At 37.6% G+C, this 12,886-nt stretch overlaps 1 protein-coding gene across 1 annotated transcript in view; it reads right to left on the bottom strand.

Moving 5' to 3' along the window:
• Window positions 1-12,886, bottom strand: part of CUNH10orf67 (chromosome unknown C10orf67 homolog) — a 118,424-nt gene that overhangs the window by 71,438 nt on the left and 34,100 nt on the right. The window contains exons 7-8 of the mRNA XM_058572309.1: window positions 11,912-11,970; window positions 4,461-4,526 (exon numbers count right to left, since the gene is read on the bottom strand). Of these exons, the coding sequence (XP_058428292.1) occupies window positions 4,461-4,526; window positions 11,912-11,970 (125 nt within the window). The remainder of the gene's footprint in view (window positions 1-4,460; window positions 4,527-11,911; window positions 11,971-12,886) is intronic.

The raw sequence follows: 12,886 nt of genomic DNA, 5'->3' as shown, positions 1-12,886 counted from the left end.
TGGTTGGCCAGTGAGATGGCTTAGCAGGACAGAAGTGAGACTCTTAACAGCTGCTGATACTGATGGATTTAGTGCCATCTTTCCTAGCCCAATTCTGGCTGCTCTTCCTTTAAGAAAGACATTTTCTGGCCAGGAAGCTCATTGTAATGCAGTGAACTAGATGGTCCCAGTTCTCTTTCCAATTCCCCTATAAATTACAAAGAGTTACTGAAAGTGGAGTCCCTCTTCTGCATTTTTTTCTGTGATTCATCCTGCCCAAGCTTACTTTTTGGTTGGTTAATAAAAGATCAAGGGAGTATTTTCTCCCTGTGTACTCTCTTCTTGTAAGCTTTTAATCAGTATGGTTTATATCTACATCCTATCTTAGTAGTATGTTTGCCTGTGCCCCTTGCCCACCAGCTAGGAATATAACAGCACAATACCTACATAGTACCCGCAGGAAACAGCCTAACATTGTTGACAGATCCATGAGAATTTCCTCAAATGGGAATCTGGAATTTTCTGCATGAGCTCAGCATTAATGGCTTATGTACATCAAAGGGGTATTAATATAACATTGTAGAGGTGATGTGTCAAGGAAAACAATGAGTGAATAAATGAGAAGGAAGAGCATCAGAATCATAAAAGGACAAAGATATTTAACTTAACCACATCTGGCTAAGGATATTTCCTTATTAAACAAGAGTGGCAGATCTCAATGCACAGTCCAAGGACATCTGGGGCTTCCAAGACTTTTAGGGGTTCTGTGACATCTAAATTATTTTCATAGTAATATTAAGAAATTAATTGCCTTTTCTTCATTCTCATGGCCTATTAAGTGTACAGTGGAATTTTCCAGAGGCTATGTTATATTTAGTCATAACACAGAATGCAGACCTAGATATGAGGATGCAACTTTCTTCAAAGAAGTCAGATATTTTTTTAAAAATTGCAAAAACCTAAGAAGATATAAACATTTTCTGTTTTGGAAAATATTTTTATAAACACTGTGTTACTTTTGTTAGTATGTAAAGGGCTTTTTATTGTTATTTTAAATGATTTTTAAAAATCACTTGATTCTGTTTTAATTTTACAGATAGCAAATTTCAACAAACACAACACATCTAGGGCTGGGGTTGTGCCTCAGCGGTAGTGTGCTCGCTAGCACATGCGAGGCCCTGGGTTCGAGCCTCAGCCCCACATAAAAATAAAGGTACTGTGTTCAACTACAACTAATAAATAAATAAAGGAAAAAAGAAAACACATCTAAACCAAATCTCTTTGGGTGTCTTTTAAAAGTGTAAAGGGATTCTGAGACTAAAAAGTTCAATATCTACTGGGGAAAGAACCAGAAACTTAATAGTGAAAACCACATAATAGTTATTCTGCACATTGTGAGCTATGCCACATGTGTATATCAACGGCATTACTAACTTGCTGAACTATGTATAGTTCTTGCCGTCGTGGGTTACCGTTTTCAACTAATCATTTTGGATACTCATTGCTTTTATTACTCATATCAAATATTTACTGAGCTTCTGGCTCCATGGCAGCCACCACAATAGGCTTTAGGGGTACAAACAGGAACAAGATGCCATTGTTGCTTTCAAGTAGCTCACTTCAAGTAACATCAAGACAAGTGAACAGGCCATCTCTATAGAGTGTGTAGAGAGCTGTCAGAGGAGAACCAGGAGCTATGTGATGTGACAGTGGGCACTTCATCTGGGCTGGGAAAGCTGTGGAGGGAAGTTGTCCCAAAGGAAGTGGTGTCTGACCTCTGACCTGGAGGATGATTGGGAGCTACCAACTAGGAGAGGGCAAGTACTTCAGCACCCGAGGCACCTTGGTATGAACCTCTTGATTCTTAGTAGACATATCTGCTGACTTCCTGTAAGGTGTATTGTTTGGGGGCCTCATTCTAATGAGCTTTGAACCTCTGTTCAAGGAAACTCTTCCTTTCACAAGATTTTCCCCTCTGCCTCTCTGACTTTATAAGCAGATTATAGAGATTAAGCAGGGCTACCAGATGTGTGGGACTGTGTGGAGCACATTTGACTGACTGGTGGGCAGGAACTCACTGAGAGTGAAACAGAGACCCCAAGGTCAGTAGAACTTGCTGCTCTGCTTGCCGTGGCATATAGGGATACAGTCCCACTCAACCATTATTCCTGTTATGTGGGTCTCAGGGGCCACTATTCCAAGAACTTCAATGTCAGAGGAGGTTTGCACAGACCACAGGAAGCATCCCAGCTAGATGGGCAAATGCTGACACATCGCATGCAATAGGATTGGGCATCCTTGAAGCATGCCTGGAAGGGAACTCAGACATCAGGAACTCAGTTACAGGAGCAGGTGGATGTAGTGGTCACTTGGTGCTGGGCCCCCAGAATGGGACTAGAGCAACTCTGTACCTCCTTCCTATCTTGATTGTTCTGAGAAATCACATGCACTGGGATGAAAGAAATTAGGCCAAGGAAAGAGATAAATTGTGGTACTTTTCTGACGAGGACCTTCTCCTTCTTTTGTTAACTTCAAGATAAATAAAAGACACTCGGCCTGGAAATTATAGGAAGATACAAAATTATTTGATATGTTTCCCCAAAATTAATCTAAAAATACAATCACTCAAAATCCCATTGCTTACTTATTCTTATTGATCGTGCCTCTTCATTACCAGATCTTTGACTTTTACACTAGACTCTACTGGAAACAGGAACAGACAAGCCTAGAACAAAAACCTCTTAGCGAGAACGTTTTTTAGATTTTTACAAAATGACTGTAGTTCGCTCCACCTTCTCTCACTTCTCCTAAATCCTAATTTATGAACAAAAAGGAGTGCAACACTGAACAAAGGAGCCCAAAGAGCAACAAAGCCAGTCTCCCTCCAACTGCACCGCAGAATGCCTTGGGGGTGTGAGGGGGGAAATAGTGGCCTCCCCAGGCCCAAAGCAGGTACGCCATAGAAACCCTGACCACAAGGAGAACCATTCCCTCTATTGAAAACATGAAACCCCAAACTAGTTCTAAGCATCCTGAAGGCACTGGTGCTGTTGTGGGGTTGGGGATGTGGGCTTTGGCTGCTTGGCAACCAGCTTGGGGCTCAGCAAACTTCTAACCAAGAAAATAACACGTGATTGGTTCCTCTGTGGGGAGTACAATAGCACCCGTAAAATGATTATAGTTAAACAAACAAACAAACAAAAAAAGGCAAAGTAATTCAAAGGGTATCAGGTCTGCTCCTAATAAAGGCAAAAATCCATCAACTGGGGGGTTTAATTTCTTCTCTGTTGCCCTAACAAACTAGCCCTGTAACATTTGCTTCCCACCCTATAAAAACGCTTCCTCTTTTAATGACAACATTGCATATATTTTTTAAAAATTTGATTTTGAAAGCAGAGCCTGGATTTCGCAGAAATGGCTGAGCAGGGTGAAGGATTCGGTAGAAGAAATTGACCAAGTAGATTCAGGTTATGGGGACTATTTTCATGTGCCAGGTATTTAAAAATAAAGGGTTCAAAATAACATATTTTGTCAGCATATGGTTTTTGTGACTAGCTGCTGACCATAATTTTTCCCCATCGCCTGCTTTCCCAAGTTGGTTTCATAGAAGGCTTTATTGTAATCCAGGAGCATTGTTTCCATTAATTTCTATGACAAGGAACCCAAAACACAGGGTGCTGAGAGCAACAAAACAGAGTTGGGGAAACAGTCATGACTTGGCACAAAGTGTGACAAGCTGTAAAAAAGCGAATGTTTCAATATCTGCAGTGGTGTGGATTTCCTATGAACAACCTTTTCTCTTCTAAACAGTATCATATTCTTTTCAAGCACATTTAGAACGCAAGTCAAGCTGTGTTTTATTTTTTATTATAATAAACACAGTCAGTTTACTGTAACAAAGACATACTAGTGGTGATCAGTTGAAAGCCCAAGTACAACACCATAAGCTGGGCGGGGGCTGGGGTGGGGGCCGGGGGGTGGGGAGTCAACAGATAAAATAAAAGACCAGCCGTCTGGAAAGTTCTCTTAAAAGAGCATAAAAAGGCAGTGTTTTCTTATGAGACTAACACAGAATGCCAAAATATCTACTGGCTTCTTTTTTTGTTGTTGTTGTCACTTGTGACAATTTGTAACTAAAAATAGAAAATCCTTCAAAATATTGGGCTTTCTCATTTGTTTTTGTTTTTAGATCTCCATCATAAAATGAAAAAAAATTCGAACTGTCTTTTAAATGGTAATCATTATTCTTACGCAAGTTTCTATCACCTAATAAATATATTGATTATACTGCTACTCAAGCTGTTTTCTCAAAAATGCTTGTTTAAAATGTTTGCCATGCATGCACTTACATTTTTTTTGATAAAGGCCAAATGAATAATTTGATGTAAACAGTTACAAATTGAGTATATGGAAGTTTCATGATTTAAATTACATTCTTGGATTCAAATTCATTAGGAAAAAAATATAATAAATCATCTTACCATATCTTGAACTACTGATTTTTCACACTCAAGTTCATATCTTAATCTTTCTCTGCTATCCATTAACTGAAATAGAGAAGAATATTACATTTTAATTCAAGATAAGAACAGAACATCTGAAATTTTGCCTCAGTAGAATTTGGAAAATCATTTTTTGATATGAGAAAAAATTCATTCCTGTGTGGTCAAAGGAAAAACTAAATTTGTACAGATTATTATGTTAATGATATTATTATAGGATTATTGTATAAGCAAACAAATGTACACAGAAAATGCCAATATATTTATAACCTTCCTCACCCCACCCTTCTCACAAATGTGAGACCAATACATAATAAAGCAAGTCCTAGTATGTCACAAGAGCAAGTTTGCTTTACTCTTTATATAACCCATTTCTCTTAGTTTTTTGTGTTATATTTATGTGAATATCAAGCCTATTCATATTGATTGAAAATAGCCATCAAAAGCCTATATACTTCACTATTGTACCCATGTGACTAGCATGGCATTTTAAATAATAATTCATTTGTGTGTTTTAAACACTTGTAAAATTAAACCCTTGACCTTGACATCCACTCAACTCAATTAATTCATGTACTTATTAGTTTAACAGATACCCCAAGGTCACCATCCTTTTTGTTTCAGGGTTTTATAGTTTTCCTGATTTATCCAAGTATCCTCTTAATGGGTCTCTCTGGCTCTACATTTTCCTACCTTCCATTCATTTTCTTCCTGAAACACAAATCTGATCCAATCACAATGTTCAAGGCTCCTTGATGTACTTGGAAGGTAATTCAAACACTTGACATGAATATTAATTCTTTCCAATTGTGCCCTGTCCCTTGTCACCCCTTACTTTTATGGACCCTTCAGCTCTAGCAAACTACACATCTTTCCCTGCAAGATGCTTCCTCATTGTGCTTAGGATGAACTTCCCACTCTCCCTCTCTCCTGGCTAACTCTAGCCCCTCTTGTGGGAGTCAGCTCAGTATCTTTCGTCTAGGCTTCCTGGATCTCTGACATGCCTCATAAGTGCACCGTAGCATGCTGAAAACCCCAACTCCTGGTCTGTCTCCTTTCTAGAATGAAATTCATGAGAATGGATTGTATTGTGGCCATAGCTGAAGGACAGATACGCCTATCCCTGTTATTAGATTATTGGAATTAAAACACAAAAGCTACTGAACTCCACATTGGATAGTGCTTAGCACACATCACTGGCAAGAGGTCAGCCTACCCAAATTCAGTTCCATTTTCAATTTGTTTTTAATATCATTGGGGGGGGGATGTGGCTTATCCAAAAGCTTGAGTTGTCCTTTTTATTCTTCTGTTTTTTTCTTATCCCTTCCCCACTCCCCAGGCTTCAACCTCTTTCTTACCTACCGCAAATTCTCACCATGTGGTCTCATTTAACTCTTATTTCATCCTCTAGCTATATCAAATTGCAAACAGTTCCATGAACATATTTCACACTATAGGTATTCATACTCTATAGCCTGTTTTATACAAGCTCTTCTGACTTCTTACCTTGGAGTGGGTCTCCCTCAGAATAGGATATGGGACTACTGTTTGTGAAGCCTTATCCTTCCACATGAGGCCAGGTATCTTTTTTCTACGTGCATATTTCTAATATGGCCATATCTACTTCTTTATGTTTTTATCTATCTCCTAGACTGGGCATCCCTCCCAGCTGAGGTCAATTGTGTCAATATATGCACTTTAATTTTTTTTCCACAGTAGCACAGTGTTTAGCACTTAAAAAAAAAAAAAAAAAAAAACCTAAGAAGCACTGCTGACTTGGTGAAGTATCATGGAAACAAACCAGCAAATATCAGTTCTCATTCCTTCCACAATTCTGATCTGCTTTCTAATGGACAAATCCCTTTCGTTACATTATCATATTCTACACACACTAAGCCTGGGAGAAACAGGAGGGAGGGGAGAAGGGACTGGCTGGCCCAAGGGGACATAGTGGCAGAAATGGAACCGGAACCTAGGGTTCTAGAATCTTTCTGCTCAATATCAAAATGTGCCTATATTTCATGTTTGTATGGACTTCCAGGACAAAGAAAGAAATAAAGAGGAAAGGATTTTCTTAAATGATCAAGCAGGATAGAAGTGCTATATTTGTCTAAAGTATATATGTCAAATAGAAATATAATGTGTCATATACATAATTTTGAATTTTGCAGTAGCTTTGTTATAAAGGTAAAAAAGTAACTTTAACAATGTTCATTTTCCCTATATATGCAAAATATTATTATTTTAATGTGTAATCAAATTAAAAATTATTTGTGAGCTATTTTTCATTTTTATATTAAATCCTTGAAATCCATTGTGTATCTGTCACTTACACATATCTCAACTTGAGAGTTATGTTTTTAGAGTTTTTTTTTTAAATTTTAAAAACTGTGTATATGAAAAAGTAGATTCGCATACCGAAGCAATTAAAAATATACCTAAAGATTTTCCCCAATAACTGAAACAAGTATCAGTTATTCAATTTAAATTTAAAATAAACAAAATTTAGATTAAATTTAATTAAAATTTAGATTATCAGAATTAAAACACAAAAGCTACTGAAGTCTTCTTTCTTCATGAAAGACCTCTGCAATAAAAATTATACAACATTGAAGAAAGAAACTGAAGAAGACACTAGAAGATGGGAAGGCCTCCCATGTTCGTAGATAGGAAGAATTAATATTGTTAAAATGACCATATTACCAAGATGTGACATAGAGATTCAATGCAATCTCCATCAAAATACCAATGACATTCTTCAAAGAACTTGGGGGGAAAAGTCCTAAAATTCATTTGGAAGAATCATAAACCCAGAATAGACAAAGCAATTCTAAGCAAGAGAAGCAATATTGGAGATACAATGCCTGACTTAAATTATACTACAGAGCTATCGTTACAAAAATAGTATGGTACTGATATAAAAATAGACACGCAGACCAATGGTACAGAATAGAAGACACAAATACAGACACACAGATACAGTCATTTAATCCTTGAAAGGGCTCCAAAAACATACTTTGGAGACTAGATAGACAGCATTTTTAACAAATGATGAAGGGAAAACTGGTTATCTGAATGTTGAAGAATGAGACTAGATTCTTATCTCACTCTGCACAAAAGTCAATTTAAAATGGAACAAAGACTTAGGAATTAGACCAGAAACTTTGCAACTCCTAAGAGAAAACATAGGGTTGACACTTCAACATGTCTGTGCAGGCAAAAACTTCCTCAGTAGGGGGCCCTAATTACAATAAGATATATTCCATGCATGTATAATTATATCAAAATGTACTCTACTGCCATGTATAACTGAAAAGAACCAGTAAAAAAAAAAAATTTCCTCAGTAGGACTCTTGAAACCCAGAAAGTAATGCCAAAAATTTAAATGAGATGGCATCAAATTTAGAAGTTTGTGTACAGCAAAGGAAAAAGTAAGAGAGAATGTACAAAATGGGAGACACTGTTGATGCTACTTTTCTGACAGAGGCTTAATATCCAGAATATATGAAGAACTCAAAAAGCTTAATACCAAAAAGTAACAAAAAAACCCAAATAACTCTATCAATAAATGGGCAAATGACTAAACAGACACTTCTCAGAAGAAAAAATACAAATAGCCAACAAAAATACTAAAAAGTACTCAATGTACTCAGCAATTAAGGAAATGTAAATCAAAATTACACTAAGATTTCATCTCATGAGAATGGCAATCATCAAGAATACAAATAATAATGAACACTTGAGGATGTGAAGAAACACTTTTACATGGTGGGATTGTAAATTAGTGCAAACACTATGAAAATCAGCATGGACTTTCCTCAAAAAATTAGGAATACGGTCTAGCTGTATTTGATCTAGCTGTATTTATACTAAAGAATTATGGTCAGCATACTATAGTGACACATGCATACCCATATTTATGGCAGCACAATCCACATAGCTAGGTTATGTAATCAGCCTAGGTATGTGTCAAAATGGATGAGTGGATGAAGAAAATATGGTATATGTCCACAATGGCATTTTATTCAGCCATAAAGAAGACTGAAGTTACCTCATTTGCAGGAAAGTAGATGGAACGTGAAAGTATTATATTAAGTGAAAGAAGCCAAACTCAGTCAAGGGTCACATGCTTCCTCTCGAATGTGGAAGCTGGAGAACAAAAAGGGAAAAGTGTGTGGGGGGGCAATTTACAAAATTAGAATGAAGACCAGTAGAGGAAGGGGACCCAGGTGAGAGAGTATGGGAGGGAAAGGGGAGGTTTTTGGGAATGAAATTGACCAAACTATATGTTATATTGTGTACACATATAAATATGTAGCAATGAGGGGATGGATTTGCGGTTCAGGGGTAGAGCACTTGCATAGCATGTATCAGCACTGGGTTCGATTCTTAGCACCACATATAAACAAATAAATAAAACAGGGCTGGAGATATAGCTCAGTTGGTAAAGTGTTTGCCTTATATGTACAAGGGCTTGGGTTCAAACCCCAGCACCACACAAAAAATAAATTAATTAAATAAAATAAATGAATAAAATAAAGGTCCATTGTTGAGAGCCACTTGTCAAAAGAAACGAACTTTATTTTTAGAACCACACAGCCAAACAAAACAGCTCCCCAGGAAAAACCTTCAGAGCCCAACTGCCACCACCAGCTTCCCACAAGCCTCTCCACCTCCCCCACTCCTCCTGCTCTTGAGGCTGATTGGCTGGGTCGCATGGGCAGAGCCAAAAGAAGTCCCCCAATGAGCAGCTCCCTGGTCTGAAAGGGCAGGGAAACAGCCCAATGAGCATCACCGCAGAGGAGCCAATCAGTTGGCAGCTAGAAGTTTGCTGGGGCCGCTGTGAGCCAATCATCAACTGGCAGCTGGAAGTTTGCTGGCAGCTGGAAGTAAACTAAAAATTATACATAAAAATGTCATAATGAGCCCCACTATTATGTATTATAATGCACCAATAAAAACATACAAAAGAAAAAAACTTTCAGTTCTTCAGTTGCACTGGCCATATTTCAAGTGTTCAGTAACCACATGTGGCCAGTGGCTACCCATGACCAGTGCAGGTCTCAAAAGCTGAGGCAGCACTTAACTGATATATTTAAACTCACACAGGGTACAACCAGTAATGCAGTGTATGTTTCTTCCTAATTGATGACTTGCCATTGACATTTTTTTTGTGTTTTAATTCTTTATTGTATCTCTCAGAGAGTAGGAAGCTTATGGAATTTCTTTTCGCTGATAGTAGTATAGACGAGTTTTAGAAACATTTACAATAAACTGGTGTTCTCTGGTAGGTTAAGTGAAACTAGAAGCAGAGATTTCATTTTTAACCCTAGAAGTCAATGCCAAGAAGGTTGAAGTTGTCTGTTTACAAATTCTGTTGCTACCCTAGTAAAAAAAGGAATCTACATCATGGCCAGTGCAATGGGGTGAAGCACAAGGAAATAAGATCATTTTGTAGAGTTCAGTGATCAGAGCAATCATTTCCCAACTCTGATCTATCAGGGTAACCATTTCTTTAAAAATTAGTTCTCAGATGGGCATCATTACCCTAGGTACAGGATGATTGCATGAATGGTGCGTCTCTACACGGAGTACAACTAGAGAATTGAAATGTTGTGCTCTATTTGTGTATGATGAATTGAAATGCATTCTGCTATCATGTACAACTAAGTAGAACAAATAAAAAATAAATTAATTTTTAAAAAATTAGTTCTCAGAGGTGACTTTATATAAAATTGAAGAACATTCCAAATGGCAACATAAGACCTAATTGAAACATGAACCTAAACTTAGGCGTATGTGGCCACTGTAATTTTGAAAATGTGGTTGGTGTAATAGAGAAACTGGATTTTTAGTACAATTCACAATAGCTAAACTGTGAAGCCAACTTAGATGCCCTTCAGTGGATGAATGGATAAAAAAAATGTGGCATATATACACAATGGAATTTTACTCAGCAATAAAAGAGAATAAAATCATGGCATTTGCAGATAAATGGATGGCCTTGGAGAAGATAATGCTAAGTGAAGTTAGCCAATCCCAAAAAACAAATGCTGAATGTTTTCTCTGATATAAGGAGGCTGACTCATAGTGGGGTAGGGAGGGGGAGCATAGGAGGAATAGATGAATTCTAGATAGGGCAGAGGGTTGGGAGGGAAAGGGAGGGAGCAGGGGATTAGCAAGGATGGTGGAATGTGATGGACATCATTATCCAAAGTATATGTATGAAGAGACGAATTGGATGTCAACATATTTTATATACAAACAGAGATATGAAAAATTGTAGTATATATGTATAATAAGAATTGTAATGCATTCTGCTGTATTTTTTTAAATCAATAAAAAAAGGAGAGAAACTGGATTTTTAATTTTATCTAATTTTAACTTTAAAATTGATATTTGGTTCAGTTACTGGAAAATAAATTTATTTGGAATAATCTGGGCATGAGAATCTGCTTTCTCTCCTATGTGTTTTTTAGTTTGTTTGTTTGCTTGTTTGTTTAGGGTACTAGGAATTGAACCCAGGGGCTTTACCACAGAGCACTATCCCTACCCCTTTTTGTTTTTTATTTTGAGACAGGATCTCCCTAAGTTGGTTAAGGCCTTGCTGAATTGCTGGACTTGAACTTTTGATCCTCCTATCTCAGCCTCCCAAATTTCTGGGATTACAGACATACATTACTATGCCTAGCACCTGTATGGATTTTTGAACTCTAAATACATCTTCTTCCTGTTAATCCCTCAAAAACCAGTTTTCAGGGTGCCCTGCACTTGTGCTCAGTTCTAGGAACATAACCAGAGACTGAGCGCAGTCTTTGTCCTCCTGGAGTATGGCGGGGAAGTCTGATCATAACTACAAAGTGTTTTGAGCGCCACATAGGGGAGGTACAGGACCCAGAGAGCTCAAAGCAGGGGCCCCTGGGTTGTGCAGCAAGGGCAGGAACTGCTATGGTCCTGCTGCATTAGATGTACTGGGAAATCTTGATTTTCGTGACACCAAAAAGAATTCCCTGCTCTAAATAAAGGTTTTCCAGATAACATAAGCCCCATTCATTCATATACTGAAAGTGAACCAATATCGGATCTAAAACTAAGAGTGCTTATTCTTAGTAATGTAATTTCCTTACAACCATGAGCATGTCTTTGCACATCCCCGTGTCCTGAAACTTCAGTTCCTTATAATCAACAAGGTTGCTGCCCATTTTACCCCCAATAAAGGGAGCATCCATACACTTGTGCATTTCCAAGACAGAACTCTAATTCACTACTACCCAAAAGAACTAGGAAATACCTAATCAAACGTATACAATGGGAAACATATGACAGCTTTTCTCTACATCTTAAGATACTCCGAACACATTGTCATTTTGCCAGTGGTACTGATATTTCAATTTAAAAGAGTCATTTATCAATGTGAAAATATTACGTACCTGTTGAATAGTTCTCTGATCCTGCTCTGAAATCTCTTTGAGATTTATAATTTCATCTTCTGTAAACAAAAGGAGAGAGAGGCCAACCATGAAATTACATGCGTATGCCCTGTATTCAAGCTGCCTGCTTCAGGGCAGGCTGGGAAACCACTGGTGGGCATGGTGGATGCAAGTCCTAGCAGGAATGTGACCTTCACAACTGCCCTTGACATTCACTGCTTTCTTCCTGCTGTTCGGACGGCTGGTCAGATAGGGATTAAGAGGTAAGTTCAAGATCCAAGTGTGGCTGAGAGCTGAAAGCTATTCATCAATACTAGCAGTGGACATTTTGCTGTTAGTCACAGCCAATACAGAATGCTTTAGCAGGTGCCACTTTATAACTCAATAAGAACTACCAAAACCTGAGAAAGCACCACAGAGGAGAAACGGAGTGACGCTGGTATAGCATAACTTTATACTAAAAGAACCCCTTACCATATCTGATTTGATCAATATTTTGCTATAATTTTTGTATTCCTTGCTCATTACCTACTTCTTTTCATATCAAAGATTAAGGGCGACATCATAACCATTAACTTAAATACAAAGACAATAGTTAAATGAAGCAATCTAACTTTGGTCATGTAAATGCAACTTTTACCAATATTTACAGTAGGAAAAGAAGGGTATAAAGTGTACCCATGAGCATCTGATTTGAAATTTGTATAGAAAATTAAAGATAATTGAGTAGTAGCACTTTTTTTTAAAGAGGTATTTCTCTACAAAGCATATCTCAATAGGTATACTTAAGAATTCAGACGCTATAGTTCAGATAATCATTTAAGCATGTAGGATAAATCAGCAAAAGTTTCTGTTAATCGTATTTCTAAGTGAGGTAGAACACTGGTGAGCATTGCAAAAGCCAAAACGTGGCTTGAAAATAACACCCTGAGGTAATAAGATGGGGCTCAGGATTACAAGAAATCTTTTCCCCCA

This window comes from Marmota monax, unplaced genomic scaffold (genome assembly GCF_021218885.2).
Source record: "Marmota monax isolate L192 unplaced genomic scaffold, Marmota_monax_Labrador192_F-V1.1 WCK01_AAM20220418_F8-fsc00098, whole genome shotgun sequence".
Lineage (NCBI taxonomy): Eukaryota > Metazoa > Chordata > Mammalia > Rodentia > Sciuridae > Marmota > Marmota monax.
Note: the sequence above shows the minus strand (reverse complement) of the source record. Positions and strands in the feature narration are given on the sequence as shown.